Source organism: Uranotaenia lowii, chromosome 1 (assembly GCF_029784155.1).
Source record: "Uranotaenia lowii strain MFRU-FL chromosome 1, ASM2978415v1, whole genome shotgun sequence".
Taxonomy (NCBI): domain Eukaryota; kingdom Metazoa; phylum Arthropoda; class Insecta; order Diptera; family Culicidae; genus Uranotaenia; species Uranotaenia lowii.
The window spans coordinates 95,814,574-95,841,312 of NC_073691.1; the positions used below are offsets into that span (position 1 = coordinate 95,814,574).

General features: G+C 36.6%; 4 protein-coding genes and 1 long non-coding RNA gene across 5 annotated transcripts; 3 read left to right on the plus strand and 2 right to left on the minus strand.

Annotated features, from left to right (window-relative positions):
- Nucleotides 1-735: 735 nt before the first annotated feature.
- On the minus strand, nucleotides 736-4,076 carry LOC129753840 (run domain Beclin-1-interacting and cysteine-rich domain-containing protein). Its single transcript, XM_055749691.1, has 7 exons — nucleotides 3,716-4,076; nucleotides 2,917-3,560; nucleotides 1,789-2,796; nucleotides 1,560-1,727; nucleotides 1,302-1,499; nucleotides 1,086-1,239; nucleotides 736-1,017 (listed from the first exon to the last, which is right to left on the minus strand). Exons 1-7 carry the CDS (start codon nucleotides 3,956-3,958, stop codon nucleotides 844-846), a joined length of 2,589 nt encoding a protein of 862 aa, XP_055605666.1. The 5' UTR covers nucleotides 3,959-4,076; the 3' UTR covers nucleotides 736-843.
- A 706-nt stretch (nucleotides 4,077-4,782) lies between these two features.
- On the plus strand, nucleotides 4,783-8,187 carry LOC129739236 (tRNA-dihydrouridine(20) synthase [NAD(P)+]-like). The gene is made up of 5 exons (XM_055730658.1): nucleotides 4,783-5,013; nucleotides 5,075-5,497; nucleotides 5,564-5,900; nucleotides 5,956-6,176; nucleotides 6,432-8,187. The coding sequence occupies exons 1-5, from the start codon at nucleotides 4,851-4,853 to the stop codon at nucleotides 6,680-6,682; spliced, it is 1,395 nt and encodes a 464-aa protein (XP_055586633.1). The 5' UTR covers nucleotides 4,783-4,850; the 3' UTR covers nucleotides 6,683-8,187.
- Nucleotides 6,696-26,739, minus strand: LOC129739238 (inhibin beta chain-like). Its single transcript, XM_055730660.1, has 3 exons — nucleotides 26,587-26,739; nucleotides 7,537-8,039; nucleotides 6,696-7,476 (listed from the first exon to the last, which is right to left on the minus strand). The coding sequence occupies exons 2-3, from the start codon at nucleotides 7,696-7,698 to the stop codon at nucleotides 6,817-6,819; spliced, it is 822 nt and encodes a 273-aa protein (XP_055586635.1). The 5' UTR covers nucleotides 7,699-8,039; nucleotides 26,587-26,739; the 3' UTR covers nucleotides 6,696-6,816.
- LOC129739239 (uncharacterized) lies at nucleotides 13,450-14,030 on the plus strand. The gene is made up of 3 exons (XR_008735775.1): nucleotides 13,450-13,548; nucleotides 13,615-13,741; nucleotides 13,816-14,030. It is a non-coding gene; the product is annotated as an uncharacterized LOC129739239 (long non-coding RNA).
- LOC129739237 (32 kDa beta-galactoside-binding lectin lec-3-like) lies at nucleotides 16,464-26,585 on the plus strand. Its single transcript, XM_055730659.1, has 5 exons — nucleotides 16,464-16,757; nucleotides 16,825-17,000; nucleotides 17,068-17,316; nucleotides 25,937-26,096; nucleotides 26,197-26,585. The coding sequence occupies exons 1-5, from the start codon at nucleotides 16,666-16,668 to the stop codon at nucleotides 26,483-26,485; spliced, it is 966 nt and encodes a 321-aa protein (XP_055586634.1). The 5' UTR covers nucleotides 16,464-16,665; the 3' UTR covers nucleotides 26,486-26,585.

Sequence of the window (26,739 nt, forward strand, 5' to 3'; positions counted from 1 at the left end):
CACTCAAAAACAGACTAAAGCGCTATTTTTTTTTGTAATTTTACTGTTACGACGAAAACTAATCACCGCGCTACCGAACAACCAGCCAAAAAAACATTAATTCGATAGATTACACCAGAAAAAACTAAAATTACGACACCGCGTCTCGAAACAACCGCGTCCAAATTTGCAACAATTAATATTTTGGCTAAATACTCGAAATGTGTGAAAATTATATTTTTTCATTATTTTTCCCTTCATGTACTCATCATTGCGCACTATTGAGAATTTTTTCAAGAAAAAATAAAAAATCATGAAATGAAGGGTTAAGGAACCATGCAGCTGCTCCAGATCTTCGGGCGCTTTTTCTCCTGGAAAATTAGGACTCGCTGCTTCTTCCGTTGTTGATGATTTACCACATTTCGACTAGAGCTTCATTGCACTACTGCCACCCACGCGGCGTTCTCTTCGTCGTCACCGGTACTTTCGAGGTGAGGGCTGTGCACGTTGGTGATGCTGATGTTGAAGAACCGGCCCTTGATTCTCAACCGGCACATTCGTGGATTGATCGACCACCACCCGATCACGCGCTTTCTCATTTTCCCCATCATTATAAAAGCTGTTTCAAGCTCGTGTGTGCTGCCGCAGCTCTGGTACATGGCACGATCATCTGGGTACGTTCGTACCGTAGAGCCCTTCCAGCATCGCAAATACTTACTTTTAATGATTTCTTTCATGAATAACTACACTGTTAAGTCCATGTTAAATTGTTGCTATAAACTTTTAATAAGTTGTCATGTATAATAAATTCAAATATTGTATGCCCTAACTAATTAATAATACCTTATTCAGAGTTGAAAAAAACTACGCTTTGCTAGACCGTCGTGATAATCTTTTACATTTTACGCATTCGTCTTGTCGACATGAATCATGGTAGCAAGAACCACATTTGCTACATTTCAAGATCCGTTTTTGCCAAGGAAAAATTATTTCCTTTCGATCACAGTTTTCGCAAAAAAATCCATGTGCTATACACAACTGGAAAAGGCAAAAAAAACATTATTTTTGATAGCTTTTTTATTTGCTTATGTTTTAAAATGACTCACCTCACATTCAAAAATGTGACTTTCACAACATCTTATCAGTTCAGCATATTCTTTTTGAAAAGATCCGTTACGGACGGATATAAAGTCTACCATTGACCAACTATCTAGATCATTAGTCAAATGATCCGGAACATTTTGAAACAATAGTTTAGCCCTGTAAGAGAAGAGTATGTTGTGTAATATTAGGCAGCGGGAAAAATGCAAACTTTGACTTACTCTTCAGCAAATCGACAGTTGAAAATAAAATCCCTAATATATTTGAGGTTCATCCGTATCGCTCGAGCAACTTGTAAGACTCGTACCTTTTCGTATAGTTTTTGATTAAGATGAGTAAGTCGATATAAGGGGCACGGGGCAATGTCATTCAGTAGATGATAAGCAAAACTGCTTACCGGATGGCACGTGAAGTCCCACCTAGTAAAATATGTTGGTAAATAAAAAATTATATTAAACATGATGTGTGAGAAAACCAACCTTTCAATCACTTTCGCCGGTATGGCTGACATTTGATTCTTATGGCATGCTGAACAGTTATATTTCCCCAGATAATGGCAATAACGGAAACGGCTCGAATAATTTGGTGCGACTTTCATTCCGCAACCGGCGCATCGATAGTTTTGTTTAATCATTTGCGCTCGTCGGCTAGAATGTAACGTTGATTTTATAATTACTGAATAGAACGGATAGCACAGAAAAAACTTACTCTGGCAGAGGACTGCTATAAGTGAAGATAACTTGCGGACGTGGTGGTGCCCACTCACGTGTTCCTCGAATTATAGTGTTTAGGCTATTTTGGTCGTCTGGATTAACAATCTGTCCATCGCAAGGAATTGGCAAAATTTGTTGTGGCGCATCTTGCTCTGATACCAACCAAAGCAAATCACAAGCGCTTGGTAATTGTTTTTCATTAAACTTCGACAACAAACTGAGTGCCACCCCTTCGGCAGAATAAGATTTAACGTTGTTATCCTCGCATTCACTCGCTTCAATTGCTTCCAGATCTTCGTCTGGTGAAAGTCTGTTTGTAAAAATGCTGGTCACTGGTGCTTTTTCCAATTGGCCTGACGAAGAAGCTATGTTCAATCCAACACTACAATCGCTGTCAGAGAAAGATGAAACAGCAGTTGATGTGCTTTCTTTGGAAGCAGTCGATGGACTTAAACTGCGCGATGGACCACCTTCATTAGTTGTTTTTTGAGCATTTCCGTAAAATTGGGGCGATCCCGGGTAAGATGACCAGAAATTTGAAGCCGAATGCCTTTTCCTAAGCATATCGCGACGATTGGTGATTAATTTTTCACCTTCATTCCATTTCAGTTGTTCGAAGGTTGCTATGAGGGCTTCCGACAAACTGAAATGAGCGTTTTCTCGATCTAGTTCGGTGTTTGTGCGTGAAAAATAGACAGTTTTGAGGAATGACGTTAGACTCTGGCCAGGAATAGGACGGGATGGTAAATCATTGAGGACACTTCCTACAGTTTTACTATCAGATGCCTTGATTATTTTTTCACCACATTGAGGTATAAAGTCGTTGAATAGTATTCGTGGGCTCTCGGTCAAAGCGGCGAAACTAAACAGATCTAAGCGAGTGTGCTGCGGTGTGCTCACAACCTTATTAGGCGATTTATTCTGATGAGTACTACTGCTAGGCGCTTCAGTGTATATTTTGATATCTTCGCAATGTAAAATACATGGGACGGGTTTTGGCATACTGAAAAGGATGAATCTTTGTCAGTAAATATTAAACTAATTGAAAACGAGTTCTAGTTGAACTTTTGTTCAGATTCTAATTTTAAACTCTTGCAAATTATTTGTTTTCCATATGAATTACCTGTTATCCGTGTAATTGAAACTTGGCACACGTTTTCCTAACGCAGGAGGTGGAATATTGCTATCAGGACAGTCGTTATCTGATGGTTGTTTCTTGACCATATGTTGAACGTTGTCGTTTAAAGCTAAATTTGGCAAACTTCGAGACGTTTTGCGCTGGCGATGCGGACTTTGCTTTCCTCTAGGTGTCATGGTGTAGTGAACCGTCTGTCTGCGTTTGGCGGTTCGAGTACTTAGTTTGTTATTGTTTTTGAACATAATGAGATTCGGGTGTGATTCTGAGCGCTTTATGATCGTTCGGATCGTGTTTCTGTCTTCCTTATCTCGTGCATACAGTTTGGGATCGATTTGAGACAATAAAGCAAGCTGACCGCGTTCGAGTGCGTTGAAACAAACCATCATAGCATCTACGTAGCGATCATCACAAAGAAATGCAGTTGACTCATAGCAGTTTCTCATGTGTTCCTTATCAGTGATGAGCCAGTTTATGTTCTCTGATAGACAATATTGACGAACGCACTGGAAAATCCACAGCAGACCTTTTTCTTCATTGGGAACGGTTAGTTCCGTACGATTTAAATCAAGCGATATAGCCGGATTAGAAAACTTCAAACCTACAACGACCTTCCAAATGTCCGGAATACCCTGGAGTAAAATAAAACAAAAATATACTTTAAATTGTGCCAAACTTAAAAAGAGCAGTGATTTTTTATTTTTATATCATAATATAAAAATTCATGCATACCGAGGTACGCCTCTGAATGTTTACATGTCATCATAGCATTGATGAACAAATTTACCTGATCATTGAAAAGCTTGATTTTGTGCGTAAAAATGCGCTGAATACTTTGATGAAGCTGATTTAGACGTTCCAGAGGGACCGCGCCCAACTGTACTGCACTCGAATCGGCAATTACTGCCCTTGGGCCATATTCTTCGCTTTTGAAGCGAATGTTGCTGCTCCCACGAAGTTCATTGATGGTCGTTATTAACTGGTGAAGGATATCGGCACATTCTGCTCGATCAGCGCACTCGGATGCCATTGGCACCACCGATAAGTAAACTACGAGTAATATCCACGGAAAAGCGATTTTCTACTGAAAACTACTGAAGAACACTTCTGGTATGTGAAATTGTGCCAAGATTAGTCACTTTCGCCAAAACAACAACATCTGATGATTTTCGATGATGACATTTTGTTCACGCTTCCACATTTTTAACCGTCATCGTTGTTTTTAACGTCTTTAACCCTCCTGCACAACTGAATATTTTGTACTCAACATTTGAGATTTTTTCAGGGCAGCCTAACGAAAAGACTCCATCACCAGAAATGTGTAAATGAAATATTTCAAATAATTTGATTTAATCATTTTATTTTGTGTATATGTACACTGAGTAAAGCATTTTGTAAAATCTGTCCTTGCTAGAGATTTTAAACTATTGCAAATACTTTTTTTCACGCATTTCATAGGCATTCTTTTTAGCTTTTTAAAGTAAAACGTTGAAAGCACTTAAAAATCACTTTTTTCCATTTAACATAAAAAAATGCTGATCTAGCCATTCGTTATGTTTACATGCATGAGATTGTGATAACACGCTTTTTCAGTTTCTCAGAACAGAACGAATATTTCTAAAATTTATTTTTCTCGTCAATTGACTACAAATTCTATTGTTATTGGGATGCTTGTTTGAAAATCAGGACAATTTAGGACACTTTGAAGACCATTTTTAAGAAATCAGGACAATTGTACATAATCGTATACAGCGAGTTTTAAAAAAAATTAGGACGAGAAATCTCTGGAAAATCAGGAAAAAATTTAAAAAATCAAGACACCTGGCACCTCTGCTACCATGTGTTTTTAAAATTTACAAATCAACAACAAACTTTCGTGAATTTGCTGGGTTCTGGCTCTGGAACTTTGTACAAAATTTAAAATGGAAAATATTCTTGATTACCGCAATAAGTTAATACTAGCACCTATGGTGCGAGTAGGGACTCTTCCTATGCGACTTTTGGCATTGTGTTATGGAGCGGATATAGTCTATTCGGAAGAAATAATCGATTGGAAACTTTTACGATCTGAGCGCCGCGTGAATGGTAAGAAATTAACCCGCAAGTAATTTTGAATGCATTCAATTTGATTTATTCAAATCCACAGATGTTCTCAACACCGTTGATTACGTTGACAAATCGGATGGAACCATAATATTCCGAACATGTGAAAAAGAAAAGGGTAAAGTTGCCCTACAACTCGGAACTGCTAGTGCCGAACGTGCCTTAGCGGTTGGTCGAATGATCCAGCAAGATATAACGGCGATCGATATAAATATGGGATGTCCTAAGGATTTTTCGATAAAGGGTGGCATGGGGGTTGCATTATTGTATGATTTAGATCGGGCTAAAACAATCCTAAAGACATTGGTGGACAATCTGGACATTCCAGTGACCTGTAAAATTCGTATTATGCCAGAACTAGAAGACACACTACACACGGTTCGTACTCTGGAGTCGACTGGAATTGCCGCAATTGCCGTACATGGAAGAACAAAAATAGAACGTCCGCGACATCCAGTGCATCCCGGTGAGTCTCTTGGGCTTATTTTATCAATTCAGAAAACATAACTTATCTTTTCCTTTCTACATTTAGACGTTATCCAAAAAATATGTGAGATAACGAAAATTCCCGTCATAGCCAATGGAGGTTCTCAAGAGATGAATAAACGATCTGATATCCTGCGGTTCCGAGATGCCTGTGGGGCCAGTAGCGTTATGGTAGCACGAGCTGCACAGTGGAATTGTTCCATATTTCGTAAGGAGGGTCCGCTTCCGATCGAGGAAGTAATACACGAATATCTTCGCTTGGCCATAGACTACGACAATTCTCCATCAAACACCAAGTACTGTGTGCAAATGATTCTCCGCGATTTGCAGGAATCTGCTATGGGACGCAAATTTCTCGACAGTCAAACGATGGAACAAATTTGGTAGATCAAAAGAGTATATCAATTCGATCGTGATTTAACTTGAAATACTTTACAGTGACGTTTGGAGTATAGGGGAGTACTGCAGGAAAAAACAACTAGAATACCACAAAGCAGGTCTACAGGGACGTCGCCAAGCTTGTCCTCAGCCCGAAACAGAGCAGGAGGCAACATCAAACGGGAATGGCAATCCTTCTAAAAAAGCCCGAATTGAAAGTACCGAGGAGTTAGATGTTATTCAGGATAACGTGTGCTTCATACGAGTTAACTATCCCGTTGGTAAGTTTTAGCTCAATATTTTTCTCATACCAGCAAAATTTCAGCTTTTCTTTCAAAGAGATCCTTTTTTCCTGAGAAATGAAAATCAGTTTTAAAATAAGAAAAAAAGACTTAAATAAAAAATTTTAATGTTTTTTTTGCTTAGAATAAAATTAAGTCTGTTGTTTGATTGTGTTAAGTATAAGTTAGATAAGCCACCAGTGGCACTTGTCGCATTTTATTAACATATTCTTATAAAATTCCTTTTTTTTACAGACGGAGATCTTCCCAAGAGTAGGCTCTACATCTACACTGTAAAAAACAACCTCAAACTCCCCAAGTATGAAATCGTGCACAAAGATAAACTATTCCGGGCGATCGTCCTAGTAGGTGACCGCCGTTACAGCTCCTCTTTTTGGGAAAAGAACAAAAAATACGCCGAACAATCCGCTGCCTTATCTTGTCTGCTGCATTTAGGCATCGTTAGCAAGGAAAAACTTATCGCAGATGGGTCTATGATAGAGTAACAAAACTAATACTCATTTCATTTAGAGTTTAGGTAGCAAAAATGGAAAATTTATTTTTACATTTTATTTGTAAAGTTGTAAATACAAATATGGTAGGATTGACGTTAACTATTGAATATTTATTAAAAAAAAAACTACGGACAGCCACATTCTTCTACAATCATCTTAGAAAGATCTTGCTTGATAACACGCGAATCAGGACCATAAAAAATAAGCGACATTGGTGAGTATTTAGTCGGAGCACAACACTGGTGGATGCCTGTAACTTGACCTTGTCTTCGATATTCGTCCACAACGTACTGATATTCGGCCGAGAATTTATCTGGTAAAAGACAGCTTCCTTTGCAGTAGTTAGCATAATATCCATGAGGTCGTATGATCCAGTCATCCCATTTTAATGCTTTGAAGTCTACATAAAATTTTTGTTTGCAGCACTGTTCATTCGGAGCACCGGTACAATCCAAAGCTCGTCGTCGAAGACGTTTTACATGGTTTGTTGCCAAACTTACAAACAGATAAGGTCGATTGTAATCTATAAAGTTTTCAGGTTTCTTTTTTGGATTAATTTTTTGAGCCTTAAGAAACGATTCCTTTACTTTGCTTTGGTTTTCGTCGAACAAATGGATGGTTATTTTATTACCACATCCGGAACAATCGACGAACAGCCGTAGGCTATCGTTCGTTTTCTCTGAGTGCCAAGTTCGAACCGCATTAGTAACATCGATCTCTTGCCATCCTAGTTTTTCAACCGATATTGTATGTTTTGCTGCCATCGATGTATGCTTTGCAAATTCCTTGAACAAATTGGTAGAATTTTATTAATGTTGATTTTTTAGTAGATTGGTTTATCCTACCTCTTCATCATTTAATACATTTTTCGAACCACTTACTAAGCGAAAGATCCACAGGATGAGATTCTTATTGCCAAACGGTGCCCACAGAGTTTCGATATTCTTGACTTTGGGCTCCAACCGTATCCAGAGGGTCGCGTTGTAAATCCGAATTCCACCATGCATCGTCGAAGGGAGCGAGTTCAACGAGGGGAACACAAAAAACTGATGTCCCGGGGCAGCCTCACCTGATTGATAGATTGTAATGAGGGATATTCATAGATCGAGAATGATAAGTAAAGGCGGGTATTTGATAGGCGATCTGTTGGTGGAACATGTAATCTATAGAAGCATTCATGATCATCATATCACTTCATTACGGCTTCAATTTGGCTACATAAGTCGTGTTCGGGTCAATAAAAATATATATGAATGAGTTTTAAATAAGAAAATATATGTTATAATCTTATCAAATCCATGTGAGTCCTGGTGTGGTAATCGAATTCAGTCCCGGGAATTGGAGCCGCCTGTAATGAAAAAGAAAGATAAAATTTGGAATCAGTAACTTATAAAATATTATCTCTAGAGATCGTGGACGATTTATTCCTTCAAAAATTATTTATTAAAAAATAATGTCACAGGAATAGGAAATACGAAGAAAGACTACTGATTTAAAAAAGTGGCAAAAACGAGTTAAGCTTAAACCTCGTGTCTGAAATTTCTCATATTCTGTCAATAAAATTACATTTTATTGTAAAAACTATAAAAATATTCGGTTTTTTGCTAACGCTTTGAAATCATTGGATGTAAAACGCCCTAGTGTAGGCAAATGATGCTCCGAAATATTGGATCAAAACGACTTGAAAACACCAGTATGTTTTTGGAAATAAATTCAATTCTGTTCGTTCTACAGCTCTCGTTCGAATACCATAAAGTTATGAGCCTTTTGGGAGTCCGTGAGTCCGAAGCGCATCAAAAACTGAAAATTTGAATCATCATACAATTTCAAGATGAACGATCCAACCAATCCGAACGGAGTGACAGATTAAGCGAATCGAGAGGACAGCTTGATCATGTTCACAATTTCAAGCGAATTGAGAGGACAGCCTGAACGTATCGATAGAAATTTCAAGCGAGTTGAGAGGACAGCTTGAAATCGAAAAGCGAGTTGAGAAGACAGCTTAAAGAATCGATAGAAATTTCAAGCGAGTTGAGAGGACAGCTTGAAATCCAAAGGCGAGTTGAGAGGACAGTCTGAACGTATAGATAGAAACTTCATACAAATTGAGAGGACAGCTTGCAATTGAAATGCGAGTTAAGAGAACAGCCTGAAAGTATCGATAATTTCAAACGAGTTGAGAGGATAGCTTGAAATCAGAAGGCGAGATGAAGGACAGTCTAAGTGTTTTATCTTGTAGGAAATCGAGCAGCTTGAAAAAGAAATAATTGGCATGCGAGTTGAGAGAACAGCTTGAGATACGATTTAATTATGAGTCGAGTCTGGAAGCTAACATGTAAGGACAACCACAATATCATATAAAATTGAAAATCAAGCGAGTTAAGAAAACAGAGAAGAAAGTTTGAAATTAGGAAAAGGCGTGTTGAGAGGAAGGCTTTAAGAAAGCTTGAACTAAATAATCACAAATGTACACATATAAGAGATAACAGCTCAAATATTTTTTTTTAAGTTTAAAGTGAGTTGACAGGGCTGCATTGACAAACAAAATTTGTAAAGACAGCTTCCTCATTTAAGATATAAAATGGAGAGTGTCTTGATAGGACAACTTAGGTATCTAATCAAATAAATAATCAGGTGGGTCGAGAGAGCAGCATGAAAAAAATTATTGAAAAGAGTTAGGCGAGTCTAGAGAACGGCCAAAAAAAATCCTGTATCAAATTTAAAGTTAAAAAAAATGAAAAAGAGCAAGTCGAATAGAAAGAAAGAACGTTTATTTCTTTGACAACTGCATTTTCCTTCAGGATAACTGACCAAATATTGTTTCCTGTACTTTTGTTGTTGTTTCGATTATAGTCGTTTTACCATATTTATGGCATTCGCAACTTTATCAACGTTGTAGTTGGCGGATCGTTATTGAAAAACTTATCCGGTACAACTGTGTTCGATGTTTACTCTTGGGCTCGAACTCGCGAACATCGGCTCAGGATACAACAGACTTGCCAACTGAGCTATATCACAAGCCCGCTATGTTTTCTGTACATTAGTTCGAATTTCGTCAAAAGCACAGAGAAGAAGTTCTATAACCAATACTTCACGCATTACTGTAAGAAACTATCTTCTCTGCGTGAGCACTGGAGGAAGATAAATTGAGTCAAAATGCACAATTTATGGATAACAAAATTGACCTTGATGAACAGAGTAAAATGTGTGGTATTTCAGAATAAACAGTAATTTTGAGTTTTTTTTTCTGAGCAGGGAAAAGCTCGCGGGAGTTGAACTACTTTCAAGTTCATGCTCCCGTAGGCATAAAACCTCCTTTTCATTCCTAATTTTTTACATAATTTTTTCCAAACACTGGGTTCACAAATGTATTTCATTAATTTGTGCACTCGTTCACAATATTTAAGAGTTTCTTGTTGATTTTAAAATTTTATACAACGTGGTTTCATGTTAATTCAGGGAGGCAATTAATTGAAATTCAAAAAAGATTCAGCCATAGGCAGTGTAATAGAATTTGATATTTCAGTTTTGACATTGTTTGCATTTTTGGAAAATTGACGCTTAAGGCACAATTTTCCCGTATATTTAGATAACGTGCCGCTATAAAGCCTACCGCTATTCTGAAGATAGGTAAGCATCAACAACGCACAAAAGCGTAAGCTCTTCATACCTACTTCACATATATTTATTGATAGGAATCATGGCCGAAGCCAAGAAGATGAGTGTTCTTGAATCGGTATTTCAAATTGTGATAATTGTTCTGCAACGTCTCCCTGTTTCCATTATCACGTTTTATTAAAAACTTTATAAAAAGAAACGATTTTATAACAGTCTATTAGTAATTTTATTAATGTTATTTTGTTTGGGATAGGAGGAGGATGTGTGAATGGATTAAATCTACACCGCGTCATTCGCGTCACAAGCGTGTACGCAGCCAGTCAGTCAGTCGGCTAGCGAGCGAGCGAGTCGAGTAGCGTATGTGATTCTCCCGGTAGTTCGTGAACAGTTGACTCTCCAGTTCTGCTTCCGGGTTTCGTAGCTCCGGATCGGTCTGCACACCAACACATTCGAGATGAGGACACAAAGCGCAACGTGTTTCTTTTCAGTAGCGACGAGAAAGAATTTGGTGTACCGAAGTGTAAAGTTTGGAGTTGGTTGGAGGTTTAGAGATTGAGTCGGATAAGCGTTTTGAAGGTTTTAGCAATAAGCATGCTATTTGCATAATGCGGGAAAAGTGACGCTTTCTATCGATACTTTCAGGCTGTCCTCTCAACTCGCCTTTCGATTTCAAGCTGTCCTCTCAACTCGCTTGAAATTTCCATCGATACTTTCAGGCTGTCCTCTCAATTCGCTCTTCGATTTCAAGCTGTCCTCTCAACTCGCATGAAAATTCTATTTATACTTTCAGGCTGTCCTCTCAACTCGCCTTTCGATTTCAAGCTGTCCTCTCAACTTGCATGAAATTTCTATCGATACGTTCAGGCTGACCTCTCAACTCGCTTAAAATTGTGAACATGATCAAGCTGTCCTCTCGACTCGCCTAATCTGTCACTCGTATGATGATTCAAATTTTCAGTTTGGCGTACATCAATTGTTTAAAGAGGCTGTAGTTTTTTATATGGCGTATTCGCCATCTTGTGAGCCTTTTGTAAAAAGAAATCAAACACTTTTTTTATTTGAACACTAATCTTTTTTTTGCTCTCCTTTTGTATTTTTATTGTGTGATACAGCTTGGTCCGTATAGTTCAATACATGAAACAGTGGAGGGCAGAGTGTTCATTCCTTAGAGCGATACTGAAAAGGAACGGCGATTGGTGACGGCGTGTGAATTGCCTAAGTACCAACAAGGTTAGCTTGGGAAGTCCGAGGTATCATTCAAAGGTGACAGAAGTGCTTGAGAACGCTCAGATTAGCAGCGGCGATAGAAGAATCGGCCCGATTTGTTTGGATAGGCCCGTGGTAAGTGAGCGATAATCCTAGGTTCCACGAAGTGTTGAAGGGTCGCCATTTTGAAAACGACTTGTTCAGGAAAAAGGTTTGGAGTTCTAAGGTGGATAAAATATTTATTTTCCTGATGTTCCTTATTCATTGTTTATTTTGAGTTTAGTAGATGGCTTATGTGCTTGGCACCTCTTTCACCAATAAAGCATTTCCCCACTTGTCAGGCGAACAGCTGATTTCTCATGTTTACATTTTCTCGGCATATCGTGGTAGGGTAAACATAACAACAACATTACGCATGTTCAATTACCAGATAGCAACGAAATGAAATTTGCAATGCCATTATAGTGGTTTTGCATGCGCCCCTTGGTGAGAAGAATATAAACTCTTTATTTAATTAATTTTAAATTCATAATAAGTTGAGACATGAAGGTATGTTAATGTTTTTGATTAAAGAAGTTTTTAAAAGAAAGCATTGAACAGTGTTTATCATTAAAGATCAAAATGGCGACCAGTTGATGTTTACATTTTTCAAAACAAAAACAAAAAGTTACCCTACACTCAGAAATAAATAAAATATCAATCAATTATTTTTTAGGTATTTTCCCATTTCTCCCTCTTTACGCACAAGGATATTTCTCATGGTGTAATTACTGGGATATTTCTCACTGAGAAATATTTCTACGATTAAAATTTATGCATTGAGAAATGGACAACAGCGACATCTGGTGGTCGTAAAAATAATTAAACGGTGGTTATAATAGCAGTCCTATGAATAATTATTGCACCGCAAATTGAACATTTTTCGGAACAAATAAAATAAAGAGATAAATGTTTTAAAATGTTATTTATTAAAAGCTTAAAATAAAAACAAAACAATATTTAAACTTTAAAAAAATAGCAATTGCAGTAATACTAACTGTTCCTGGATGTGCCCGTAACGTAAGTTCGCCGCCGAGCGAACCGATTGACTCATCCGAAAGGCTGGCGGACATTCTCGATAAAGTTCTGCTAGTGATCATGGAATCATCAGCGGAATATCACTCCTGGCAGTGGACACCTTCTGTGGGTTTTATAGTATGAACCCTTCACCCGGTCGTTTGTCCTGAGTCAAAAAATTTCCGAGCTGCTCGAGAAGAATGGCCAACACACCAGAACTGCTGCAGCAACATTTCCAGACAATTCAATCTGTGAATGAATGGAAAAAAAACTACTCAATACATTTTATGAGACTCCGGATGGCAGTGGTACTTACATTTTCATTCTGGAGCATGATTCTGCTTTATTAAAAAGTCCCAAAAACATTACTTGCGCCACCAGTAGTACCGGAGAAGACGATAAATTTTTCGAGTTTTGCATAACAGCAACAAACATCGACCGCCAAAAAAAGAAAAAAAGTGACAGCTTGAAATGTTTCGGATCTAATTTTTATGCACTGGATGATTTCTCACGCAGAAATGTTTCCAATGCATAAAAAATAATATCTCGATACTTATTTTTTAATGACTGAACTTATTAATCGCCTATAAATTACAGGATAAATATATAAAAATAAATTTGATATTTTTTTCATTTCTGAGTGTACCACAATCTGTCTAAGGAAATGCTCTATTACTCTGAAAGATTCACACGCTCATATTTTTTTAACCAGAAACGACTGTTTTTCATACATTTTATGATATTTATTGAAGAACTACTAAAATTGTTATTTTTCAACCGTAATGAATCGTTTAATTTTAACCATTTTATGAGTTCATGACAAAAATTTCAATTATGGTTGAAATTCAACAATAAAATGATTGGAAAAACAGTCGCCATTTTTGCAATCGTAGAAGTGTTTGTTCTTTTTCTGGTTCCGCGTTGGACTTGCAAGTTAATTTCGAAGAATTCCCCTGAATTTCTTCATAACAAAAACTGTAAGTATTCGCTTGATAATACTCATAAATAGAATTATTCTCGCTATCTTTCAATTCCATTTTTAGGCGAGAGTTGTTGTGAAAAAAAAAAACTTGGGTTATCTGAAATCGGAAGCAGCCGCAGACAGCTATTCGTCGGTCGATTCAGCGGAAAACAAACATTCTTTGTTACCAGTTGCCGTTGAGTTTTTGGGTAAGTACATGGCATCATTGAAAATCCCTATCAACGTTTGCAGGAATAATATAACCTTGAAAAACTAATTCTAGGATGCTCCGGAACTTTCCAGTGTTGCTGCACCAAGAGGTACAAGTCGGTTCCGAAAATCTAAGAGGAAAAAACCAGCACTAAAATAAATGAAGAACCGAAAGCGTGCTGTGCAACTATTAGAGGACAGGCAGCAGCGCTTCGTCCGTAATTGTGGCAGCAGTGGCCAACAGCTCTTTTGCCAGCAGCTCTTTTACCGTTTCCAACAGTGCAGATACCGGTGAAAGGGACTAGAAATATCATGTTTTGAAATAAAAAATCAGCTTTCTATCAAGATTTTTTTTTGAATTGATGGCCATTTCTAAATAGGTATAATATTTATCATATAGAATGAGATTTGAAATGATTCATAATAAAAATCTTTATTTTTCTATTCATTTCGGCCCATTTTTACTTTTTTGACCATGCTTGAAAAATAACCATTATTTCAGTTCTCTGTGGAATCTCATTTTATGAGTTTTCGCTGAAAACTCATAAAACGACTTGATCCACAAAACTGCCATTATGGTTATTTTTCAAACATTAATGGTTCAACATGGCCGAGCGTGCAGGTATTTTTTTTGTTTATAATAGGGTCCCAGAAGACCAGAAAAAATCCCTTTGTATTACCTTGAGCGGTTCGACAGTTTTTGAGGAACTGAAACTATTGTACCCTTCAAGCAATATCTCTGATCTTGCATATAATGAAATTATAAAAAAAAACTTAAAGAGCGATAAGATTGTGTCGACAATGAAATGATGCAACGCAATAAATTTAATAAACTTGTACAAGGGCTAGAAGAGTCCGCTGAGAATTTCCTGTTTGCTCTCAAGTTGCAAGCCGAACTTAGCGATTTCGGTGCCTTTAAAGAAACTGCAATTCGAGATCGCATCGTGGTTGGTATCCGGGACAAAGATCTCCAGTACAAGCTTTTGAACGAGGATAATCTCACTCTTCAAATTGCTGAAAAAATATTATAATAGTTAACAGGGAGTTGGCGGGAAGTAGAGCGAAAATTATAAACTCGGTCGATGGGATCATTTTGTAAGTCGATAAGATGACAAGGATGAGAGTTATAATTGGGACAGGAGTACCTAGAGGTGGTGATCATTTACGTAATAACATAAGAAGGGGACACAATCGGGAGCGGTTTAATCAGAATTGTCATTAAGGATTGACTTGTAATGGACTTGTAATCCTTTTTAAATTGAATCCGTTAAAACAGTAACCTTTTGTGAAAAATATGATACAGTCTTAGACGATTGGAAGCTGATTTTATTAAAAAAAAAAAAGATCGGCCGATTTTCAAAAGGGCTTATGAGGAGCCTTTCAGATTAAGGAAAAAAGTTGTAGAACATTTGAACAAGCTGGAAAAGAGAAAATAATTGAGTCTGTTAAAACGAGTGAGTGGGCATCGCCGGTTATTGCTGTTGCTAAGAATAATGGAGAAATAAGACTCGTGATAGATTGTACAGTACCGTAAACTGGGGGAACTTTGATCACCGGGGTAACTTTGATAAACATGAAATTTTTGCAGATAATCATCATTACCTAAGTAAAAAGTTAATATATCTGAAAACTGTTTACTTAGTTTGAAAGCTTATAAATTGGGTTACAAATAAGCTAAATTTGGTTTTTATTAGAAGATTTTTCATATTGTTTAAAATGTAATTTTAAAATCTTGCAATATCTGGTTTTTCGAAAGCTCACAAACAAACATTTCTCCTGATCAAATTTAAGCATTTAGCAGCAAATGGATTGTTTTCTGTGAAAATTCAACTTTTTCCTTTGTTTAGGTTTAGTTCAAGTGTTATTTTTATGGTCATATGGTGATAATTTTTGGATATTGAAAAAAAAAACGGCGATTTTCCAACGGTGGCTAAAACTCTATCAAATGGTTAAATTTGAAGAAAAAAAGAACATGGGAACAGTGCGGATTGCATGAAGGCAAAATTTCATTTGTTTTTGAGGCCAAAAAAAAATTGAGAAATGTTAATAATTTTAACCCCTAGATGTATGCAGCAACATTGTCCATTGATTATAAATGTTTAAAAAAAAACCTTGAAAAAATCAGTTTAGTCCACGCCCTGATAAAGTCGCAACTATTAAAAATGCAAATATACCAAAAAAATACTAAAGAGCTTAAATCATTTTCAATCGCAACCACATCTTTAAATTATTTGTCCACTTTTTCAGGCCAACCTTTTTCAATAAAGTGTATTAATTTTTGTAAAAACATATCACTTTTCGTTTCTTTTTCTACTATGATAGCTTCAAGGCGCCAAACTTCTAATACTGTTGTTATATTGACAATCACGAGTGGATGAGAATCTTTAAGTGTAGACGGTTTCATTCATAAAAGTCACCTCTATTTATGAGCGTCCGTTCATCGTAAGCCCTGAAAGTATTTTTGGGCATTCGAATAAAGTTCAAAGAATCCTTAGAATATCAGATATCAGTAACGTTTCTGATACCACAAATGATGATGATTGAGTCACCACCAGTGCCTCAATACTGGGAAAATTCTCAACCCATTAGTCTTTAAGTCAACCTTTCATCGAAAACAAAAAAAAACCGTCTTATCATTTTTGCATCAGACTGCACTGATAACGGCTGTAGCGCGGGCGACTCACCTGTTAACACACATACGGTTCCAAAACATCACCTGAAAATGTGTGATAATGATTGATACACGGACGACTTAGACTCAACCTTCCGGAGATTGCAAAGATAAAGAGCTACGATGATTAAGATATCGAAATCCATCGAAATATGTTCAGTTTTTAGTTTGTGGTTACAACTCGGCAGAGTTCAGTTATATCCTATCATTTGAGCAAACGGAAAGTGTTATCGTGGCGGTAAAAACATAAAAATGTTGACGCAATTTGCTGGAAACTTATCATGTACTGTGGAAGCCGGTCAGATATTTGTGATTGGAGCTAGGCCAATTGATGATGCGGAAAGGTGAAAACGATTCATTTCATGAATTTCGGTAAAGCAGATTTTTCGAACTTTTTGTCTCTAATTCCAGGGTTAACATTAACTTTCTGTCAGGAAAATCCGAAGATTCTGACATTATTCTGCACTTTTCCATCCGTTTCCACGACGATGTAATTGTGAGAAACTCGAAAATTGGGGGCTCATGGGGCCCTGAGGAACGGGATGAAAACATCAACGAACTAACAGCACCGAACCCAACAACGCCAGGTTTCACTTCTTAACTGTTTCAAACAATCGTTGCTTTGTCAAACAGGTTTTTCGTTCTTCTATACAGGTGAAATATTTCGACTTTATATTCTGGTTGGTGACGATAAGTTCCACGTTGCTATCAATGGTCATCCATACTGTACGTATGCCTTCCGCGCGGCCCTGTCGGACATTCGGACCATCGCCGTTGCCAAAGATGTTATGCAAATTGTTCAAGTCGATCATAGACAGGCTTTCCCCAGTCCGTTCCCTGCCATACAGCTCGAAGAGACGTTCAACTCATTTAGCAATGATGTTCCGAAAGTGTTCCTTCCGGGTAAGTTTATTATCTTTGTAAGAAATTAGATATAGTTTTTTGTAGGTTCATCTATTACAGTTATAGTTTTTTGTATAATTTTTTCAATACTTTCTGAGTTTCAAGAACGTCCGTTTATCAAACTTTGAAATATCATAAAAAATCAAACTTCATGATATTGTGACAAAATTTTAAGTTAAAGCACTTGAAGATAAAATAAAATATTATAAGATGGCTGACTTAATTTTTTTTTTGGGGGATTGCCAGCAATTTCCCACTGTGTGCTGAGGCTGTTACATTGGTTTTCTGTAGTCAATTTTGTTGCTGCTGCTGCTTGTATGCAATTAAATTGCATACAGTCTATGTTGCACAAAATCAAGTTATTTGAGATCGATAATCTAACAGAATTTCGATTCTGTTCTCAGTATTTCAATTAAATTAAACTTAATTTGGCCTGTCTTCGACCAAACCGAACTGAACGCCGCACACAGGAGTACGTAGAAGAAAAAGTTGGCCAAAAGTATTTTTTCGTTTTGAAATCAATAAAATAGTTTATTTTTACTTATCAAACGCTTTTAAGATCATTTAAAATATTTTTTACCGTTTTCGTATTTTTTCATAATTTTCTATTAGAAATTTTCTAACATTTATATGGCATGATAGATAATCCAGGTTAGAAAAGTTGTAAAATTCAAAAAAATCTAAATTTTTTATTTGTTTTTGAAAATTAATAACATTTGAAAATATTCGAAAAAGAACATTAATTTTACTGAGCTTTAATTTAAAATAAACGAAGCCCTAGGTGACTTTTTTGTGGAAAAAATCTATCAATATTTTTAAACTTCAAACTTTAAAATATCAAAAATGCGCGAGTTTGCGCGAGTTTTTTCTTTTGCACATGATTATTGAAGTTATCAATTTTCTAATGATATCAAACATTTTGCCGGGACTTGCTAGGAACATAAACAAAAACACTAATTTGTAAAAAAAATCAACGTTTGAAACAAAAAATTAATAGAAGAATTTTCAAAGCACTGCGTACTGTCTCTATAGTCATCGAATTTCGTCTATTATACTTAAAATTATTAAACATCCCTCCATTGAAGTTTTCCATTTCAAATTTTCATTTTTAGTCACTAAAGAAAGTTTTATTCATTGATATGACGTAGTCGCGCTGATTCAATAATTTCTAGAAAAATTCTATCTCATAAAAATACTCAAGTTTCGACAGCTGCAACAGCTTATAAACAAATCAGATGTAAAAAAACTGACCGGTACATGGTGCTAAATTTATTCAAGAATCAAATAAACAATGACATGAAAGAAACCAATGAAAATTAAATTTTGAGTTTTGGCCAGGTTTTTGGGTGAAATACTCCTGTGTGCGCCGTAAGGAAAATTGAATGCATGCAATGCTTAAGAGAAGCCAAAAAACGGAAATAAGTCAATGGAATGTATTCTTCGGATTGTACACTATCTACTGGTTCTGATAAATTAGCTTTAAAAATTTCGAATTTAAGGTGAAAAATATGAAAACCAAACTCAAGTGACTTAATGAAAACTGCTGATGGCGATCAGTTTGGTCTGGTTGAACCCCGACCATTGATACCCCCCTTCGGGATTTACTAAAACTCGAGGGGGATGGCCTTGACAAAAGACAAATTTGATATTTCTTCCGGCCTTACCCAAGCAACCAAAAGTCCCATAAAACAGGTACTAAAACGCTTACTCAGCCCCATCATTGATATGAAGTACGTTCTATGCAGCTCAAAATTTAAGTTCTTATTGATACTTTCATGTTCCAAAACAAGTCTTAATGATCTTCTATTCAGCTTCCAAAAAATCGCAAAATGAGCAAAAAAATTTCTCTCTATCTCAACTGAACCGTTGGCTTCGGTTCATATCACCTTCTCGGGATTATTTACTGTGTTCTGTACCGGTGCCGCCATGATGCCACGCGCCAGATTTCGAACTCGACAAGTTGCTTAATTGCTTCTTTCCTACATTTCCTACATATATCGCATCAGAATGGTCACTTAAGTACAAAATTACTTATTGAAAAAAAAACTTGCCCGGCTTGGGGATCGAACCCCGATCTTCGTGGTGAGAATCGAACACGTTACCACGAGACCACGCCTAGATGTTGTTCTAACTGAAACTAAATCTCGAAGAGTGACTTATCAAATCACGTTTAAGCACTTTTGTGCCCTTTATGTGAATTACCAAATCCCGTATTGAGCACTTTTGTGCCCTTTATATGACTTAAGTCCCGTAGAACGTACGTATAGATCACTTTTGCAGCTTTCAAGTTCGTTAAAGAGCACATATAGTTCACTAATGGGAATTGGGCAAAACAAGTCACATACAACGTACATATTAATCACTTTTGCAACTTTCAAGTTCATTAATGAGTACATAAAGTTCACTAAAGGGAATTGGGCAGTTTATTCTCTTTGTCAGCCAATATGTAACTTTCAATGCCTTCATTCAAGTAAATATGTGACTTTTGGTTGCTTGGGTTCTTATACTGTATGGTCAATTTTGAGACATCTTTCATCGTGTATTTTGATTATATTTCCAAATTTAAATGCTGAATGATTTTTCTTAAGCATCATTGAAAAGGTGAAGATTTTTTCTATAAGGTAGATAGACATGTTTAATACATAATTATTTGCTGCCCAACAGCTAAGAAATTAGATTTTGGGAAAAAAACTTTTTTTTTTCGAAATATTATAAAATTTTATCAATTTTTATGCTCATTTCTTTTTTTTTTAGGGCTGTCTCTTTAATCTTCATGAAATCGCAATCACCAGAACTCTAATAAAGCTAAAATCTTGCTATTTGGACCTATCCTAGAAACGTCATCATGACCAATTTTTTAAACCTCAATAAAATCATCATGCTTTAAAATGTTGGTCACCGAAGCTATCATGAAGCTTTTATCAAAATAAATAAACTAAACTAAACTAATAAAGATTTTAGGTAAACTGTGTATGAAATAGTATCTTAAAATAAATACCCCTCGAAATAGTCAATCATGATGGAAGTGATGGAAAATAGGCCTGACAAAAAAATTTCAAATACTTGCATTGTGAATCCATCAACATGGCATTAATTTGTGCTCTTCGATTTTGCAACCAACATGGCGTTAGTCAATTCAATGCTATATAGCTTTTTTATGGTAAGATAAAATGCTTATTAGTTTTATAATGGCTTAATGGTGACCATATAAAAAGCTAAAATTTTACGTTTCTCTCGTAAGCCAACCAATTACACTTTTAGGATGAGATCCTAGTTTCTTAGTTATTATTCATTAGTACAGTAAATGAGGGCAGAATTTTTGAATGAGAAAGGATTGGTTGTGAACGAACCGTGGAACAAACCATGAGTTGAAGTCGAATTTCGTTGTCTGACGCCATCTTAAAATCCAAGACTGCGGCTTCCACTTAACTTTAAATTGTTGTAAATCACTTAAAATCGCTTGAAACCCCAACAATATTGGTATTGGGTGAAAGGGCTAAACGAGTAGAAGTCGAATTCCGCTATCTGGCGCCATCTTTAAATCCAAAATGGCGGCATCCGCCAAACTTTAAATGCTGTGAATGACAAAAAGTCGCATTAAACCACCACTATATGGGTATTGAGAAAAATAGCTGAATTAGTAGAAGTCGAATTTCGCAATCGGACGCCATCTTGAAATCTTGATACTCCCACAATATGCGGGTTTTAGTTGAAAAGGATCTACGAAAAGAAAACAAATTTCGCAATCAGGCATCATCTTGAAATCCAAGATGGCGGCTTTCACTGAACATTGAAATGATTTTAATCACTGAAAATCGCTTGAAACTCCTACAATATGGGTATTGAGTGAAAGTGAAAAAAGAGAGTGAAATCGAGTAGAACTCGATTTTCACTTGAAAATACTATAAATGACTGATAATCGCATAAAACCCCATAATATGGGCATTAGTTCAAAGCGATCAACGTGTAGAAGTCGAATTTGGCTAAATATCTGATTTCATGTTGAAATCCGCTTCCGTTGAACTTTAAAATGCTGTAGATGACTTAAAATGTCCACAATATAGGTATTGGGTAAAGGGTTAAACCAAGAGAGACCGAATTTCGCTATCAGACGTAATCTTGAAATCCAAGATGGCGGCCTCCGCGGCTCAAAATATTATTGTTGGTTTTGAGGGCAAAACCAGTAGAAGTTGACTTCCAAGATGGCGGCTTCAACTGAACTTTAAATTTTGTAAAAGACTAAAAATCGCACGAAAGCCATACAATATTGGTATTGGATGAAAGGGCTTAACAAGTAGAACCAGACCCTGTTAGTTTTTGGCAACACGCCCGAACATTTTGTGTTGCCAAAATCGAACGATTTTTTTTTCTCAACTTTGTTTTCACTTAGTACTGCATAAAAACTACTATTTTTTAATTTGTAGACAATTTCCGATCATTTTTAGTTATTTTTCATTTTTTTATTATGTTTATGATGCATTTAGCACTTTTATTATTTTGTTTATAGTGTTTGTTTTTTGCCATATTTGCTATTTATGTCATTCTATCATGGTATCATGCTTAAGCTTGCCAGATTGCCCGGTTTTATCCGGGTTTGTTCGGATATTTGATGCAAAATTTCGATAAAGTCCGGTCCGGCCCGGTTGCCCGGATATCGTGAAAAAAGTACGGATATTGCCCGGATTTTTTCACAATTTTCACAAAGAAACAAAAAAAAATCAAAGTTTTTGAGTAAGTTTCAGCAAAATCGATTAACGGTATGGAAATTTTCAACGGTTGTTTCAAACAGTTTCGCTGATTTACTTTTATAAACGTTAAATATTTAAATGTTCCAAAAAGTTTTTGGAAGTCTGCAATTACATTAATGAAATATTAATTTTAATTTTTTTTTCGCATTGCTTCTTTCTTTTATGTATAAATACACCTAAATTTTGCCCGGTTTTTGGCCTGGATTTTGGATTTGAAAAATTGAAATCCATGCCCGGATTTTGCCAGGTTTTTTTGAAAAAATGCCCGGAATTGCTAGGCCCGGATGGGTGTGAAGAACATTCTGGCAACCTTAATCATGCTATTATGTCTTAATTGTATTGGTCCTGTTCTAGGGAAAACTATAAGGTAATATTGTTTTTTTAAACCGTTCGATTTAGGTACATGTGCCCAAAACGAATGGGGTACCGTAAACTGGGGGAACTTTGATCAGCGGGGTAACTTTGATCAACATGCAATTTTTGCAGATAATCATCATCAACTAAGAATAAAGTTAAAATATCTGAAAACTGTTTACTTCGTTTGAAAGCCTGTAAATTAAGTTACAAATAAGCTTAATCTGGTTTGTATTACGAGTTTTTTTATATTGCTTAAAATATAATTTTAAAATCTTAAAATATCTGGTTTTTTGGAGGCTCACAAACAAATATCTCTCCTGATCAAATTTAAGCTTTTAGGAGCAAATGGGTTGTTCAATGTGAAAGTTCAACTTCTTTCTTGGTTTAGGTTAAGTTTAAGTGTTATTGTTATGGTCATTTGATGATAATTTTTGGATATTGAAAAAAATCGGTCATTTTCCATGAAAAAGCCTGTATAGAAAAAGTGGCTAAAAACCCTGTCAAATGGTGAAGTTTGAAGAAAAAAAGAACATGGGAACAGTACGAGGACTTAGGGAATTGCATGAAGGTAAAATTTTATTTGTTTTTGAGACCAAAAAATATTGAGAACTGTTTATAATTTTTGCCCCTAAATGTATGCAGCAACTTTGTCCATCTTTTGAGTATGTTTGTTTTTGAAAGAAAACGTTGAACAAATCAATTGAGTCGAAACAAAAAATACTGTTATCTATGTTTTGAGCCTTCTGTGCTTAATGCCATCAGAACAATAAATTTGAAAATGTTGAGATACGTAAAAACCATAGTGGTCAAAGTTACCCCGAAACTCGAAATCTGGTTTTGTAACAAACATTTAATTATAACCACCAATGTCGTTTGAAATTACTGCAATCAATGATCATGTTTAATACTCCTCACCTCAGTAAGGGTTTTTTAAGCTTTTAGGTATTACGAAAAAGCAACCCCTTCCAAAATATTCAAAAATGAATGAAAAAAGTGATCAAAGTTCCCCCAGTTTACGGTATGTAGAGCGGTTGTTTAATACGATTTTCAGACAATTACAGTATTTCAGAGTTAAGCAGAAGAGAAATTCGACTTCTACTCGTTTAGCCCATGTTTTTTTTGCAAAATTTTTAAGTAACGGTTACATGAGCAAATTTGGACTTTCAGTGTAGGTTTGTATGGAACAATTGAATAAAGTCTGCTTCATTTAATATTGGAACAAATTCTTTTGCTCATTGTGGCGCTCCTAGTGGACGGATTTGGAAACTTTTTTCACCCACGTGTCGGGAAATTCATTACCTTTCACCATGTATTTATGTCATAACACCAAACGATAGCATTTTGTAAACAACCGCCGTGGAAGCCGAACGGAGAGATCAAATTGTGCACAGTTTTCTTGAAAATCCATTGTTGTCGGCATCGAAGCTAGCTAAACAGCTTAAAATGCCCAGAAATACCGTATGGCGTGTTATCAAGCAGTACAAGGAAACATTGACGACGGCTCGGAAGCCGCATTCGAAGCGTCGGAGTGGAACTGTCGACCGGAAACTGCGTGGGAAAGTCATCAAGGCCGTCAAGAGGAATCCCAATCTTTCAGACCGCGATTTGGCCAATAAGTTCCAGGCCGCTCACAGTACGGTGCGACGAATTCGTCTCCGGGAAGGAATAAGGTCATTCCGAGCCAGCAAACAGCCAAATCGGACGCTGAAGCAGAACAATGTGGCCAGAATCCGTGCTCGAAAGCTGTACGACCAAGTGCTGACCAAGTTCGACGGATGTATTCTGATAGACGATGAGACCTACGTGAAGGCGGACTTTGGGCAAATCCCAGGTCAAAAATTTTATTTGGCGACGGCTCGGGGGGATGTACCTGCAAAATTTAAGTTCGTGTTTGCGGATAAATTCGCCCGCAAGTACATGATTTGGCGGGGGATATGCAGTTGTGGACAGAAAACCAAAGTCTTTCTCACTGACAAGACAAAGACATCAGAAGTCTACAAAAAAGAGTGCCTACAGAAACGGATTCTACCGTTTATTCGTGCCCACGACCGTCCAGTAATGTTTTGGCCAGACCTCGCAAGCTGCCATTACAGCAAAACGGTTATGGAATGGTACGCAACGAACGGGGTCAGCGTAATACCGAAGGACCCCAACCCCCCAAACTGCCCCCAGTTCCAGCCGATAGAGAAATACTGGGCAATCACGAAGCGGAGGCTTAAGACAAAGGGAAAACTTGTTAGGAACATGACTCAAATGAAGAACTGGTGGAATCAAATCGCCAAAACGGTGGACGAAAAGGGTGTGCGCCGCCTAATGTGCCGTATTACGGGAAAAGTACGAGAATTTCTTCGAAACAGCAATGAATAATTTTTTTAATTTTTTTTTATGAAAGAGTAAAGAAAATGCTACATTTGTATGAAAAAGAAATTATGAATTCAAGAGGCGAATGAATTCTAAATTTAAAGTCTCTATAAAAATAAACAAAACAAACAAAACAAATTATGAATTCGTTAATAAATGACTGAACTACACGCAATTGTTTGTGTTCCAATATTAAATGAAGCAGACTTTATTTTGTACTGGAAAATCAACATCATTTTTGTTTCTTCTGTGGAATCGAACCTTCCAAAGGGTTTTGTGCCAATTTATAAATTTTCCAAAGGAAATTTCCCGCAGGGCAATTTTGTTGAGACCGTAACTTCTTATCTTATGAGGGAAAAAAGTTGTTAGTTTTTTAAAAGGGGTATGTCTTTTGGCATTGAAAAACAATAAATTCAATTGATAGCATTACCTTGCTACACAGCAAAAAAAATTCGTGTAATTTCCGTTAACTTTTAGAAAAAGAAGACTAAAATTTCATCAAAACGAGAAAATTACATCTTCTTTGAATCACACTTGTGATAAATTAGACTACTCGTGTTTAAGACAAAAAACACACCCCTTTAAAAAGCTAATAACTTTTCTCCCTAATAAGATAAGAAGTTACAGTCTTGACGAAATTGTCCAGCGGAACTTTCTTTTAGAGAATTTATAAATTGGCACAAAACCCATAAGCAGGTTCGGTTCCACAGAAGAAACATGTAGTTAATTTTCTAGTAAAAAATATTCAATTTTCCCGTACAAACCTAAATTAAAAATCCAAATTTACTCATGTAACCGTTACTTAAAAATTTTACAAAAAATCATGAATGAGTTTTAAAGCAATACGAAGCCATTTACAGTACAATCAAATTTTGTCATGGTATGAAATTTAGCCAGTTTTCTATAATTATTTACTTTAAATGAGTATTTAAAAAATCGAGTGACGTTATGTGAATTGAATTGTTATTTGCTTGTACGCAATGGTTCGGGAAACTTTTTTTTTTGTCTTGAGCGAAACATATAGATTGGAGGTAGAAAAATACTTGAATCATAAAAAATCCATGAAAATCCTACTTTGTTCTTATTAACCCCATTTTACGGTACCATTTTTTTACATCCATAAAATCAACATTCCGCTTTCGTTACATTCGCAGGTCACATAATTCTTATCACTGCCATCCCTTTCGGCAACCCACGTGGAGGGTTCATCATTCGTTTTCTGGAAAACGGATCGAAACGTCAGGCCCTGCACCTGAACCCTCGTTTCGATCCCCATTACGTAGTAGTTCGTAATTCGCACACCGAAACATTAGAGTAAGTTCTTGCACCTATTAGTTATTACTATCACATTCACCAGTAACAGCGAGAAAATTACCTAATCTGACGTGACAAATATCTTTCCTAATATACGTAGATTTCGGCGAGATGAGGAACGCAGCGGCGGTTTTCCATTCGTGCTGGATCAGCAGTTCAAACTGGCCATTGCCATGACCGAGAATGAGTTCAAGTTTGCTGTCAATGGCAGCTACTTCGAGTCGTATGCCTACCGAAATTCCAATCTGTTGGATATTCTGAACGGATTTAAGGTTCAGTGCACCAACGGAATGCAGCTGGAGGTGACAAATGTTGACCATTTGAACATGGGTGTACCGGATTGCGAAGGTTTCGAGACATACTCCAGCCCTGAGGTGGAAATGCTATAATTGGAATTTTCGCGACAGGCACTCGTTTGGCAATCAAGTCGGTGTTATTTTTCAATCTACAACAATCATTGAATAAACATTATGCTGCTGCTTTCACTTACCCACCGGTCCGATTCACTTGACAAAAAAAAAAGAAAGCCCACAATCGCTGGGAAAAGTTAAAGACGAATGAAGCATCTTCTCTGAAGATTAGAAGTGTACTGTGACTCATTCGCCGCTTCTGATCCGGTTGAAGCTGTATCTTTTTTGCCTGT

Excerpts from the sequence above, each read along its gene's own strand:
- LOC129739236 (XM_055730658.1), top strand. The coding sequence starts at position 4,851 with ATGGAAAATATTCTTGATTACCGCAATAAGTTAATACTAGCACCTATG. Across the intron at positions 5,014-5,074 it reads ATCTGAGCGCCGCGTGAATG|ATGTTCTCAACACCGTTGAT; the intron begins GTAAGAAATTAA and ends TCAAATCCACAG. Across the intron at positions 6,177-6,431 it reads ACGAGTTAACTATCCCGTTG|ACGGAGATCTTCCCAAGAGT; the intron begins GTAAGTTTTAGC and ends TTTTTTTTACAG.
- LOC129753840 (XM_055749691.1), bottom strand. The coding sequence starts at position 3,958 with ATGGCATCCGAGTGCGCTGATCGAGCAGAATGTGCCGATATCCTTCAC. Across the intron at positions 3,561-3,715 it reads TCAAGCTTTTCAATGATCAG|GGTATTCCGGACATTTGGAA; the intron begins GTAAATTTGTTC and ends ATTTTACTCCAG. Across the intron at positions 2,797-2,916 it reads TTCAATTACACGGATAACAG|TATGCCAAAACCCGTCCCAT; the intron begins GTAATTCATATG and ends CATCCTTTTCAG.
- LOC129739238 (XM_055730660.1), bottom strand. The coding sequence starts at position 7,698 with ATGCATGGTGGAATTCGGATTTACAACGCGACCCTCTGGATACGGTTG. Across the intron at positions 7,477-7,536 it reads ATGTATTAAATGATGAAGAG|GAATTTGCAAAGCATACATC; the intron begins GTAGGATAAACC and ends AATTTGTTCAAG.
- LOC129739237 (XM_055730659.1), top strand. The coding sequence starts at position 16,666 with ATGTTGACGCAATTTGCTGGAAACTTATCATGTACTGTGGAAGCCGGT. Across the intron at positions 16,758-16,824 it reads CCAATTGATGATGCGGAAAG|GGTTAACATTAACTTTCTGT; the intron begins GTGAAAACGATT and ends CTCTAATTCCAG. Across the intron at positions 17,001-17,067 it reads ACCGAACCCAACAACGCCAG|GTGAAATATTTCGACTTTAT; the intron begins GTTTCACTTCTT and ends TCTTCTATACAG.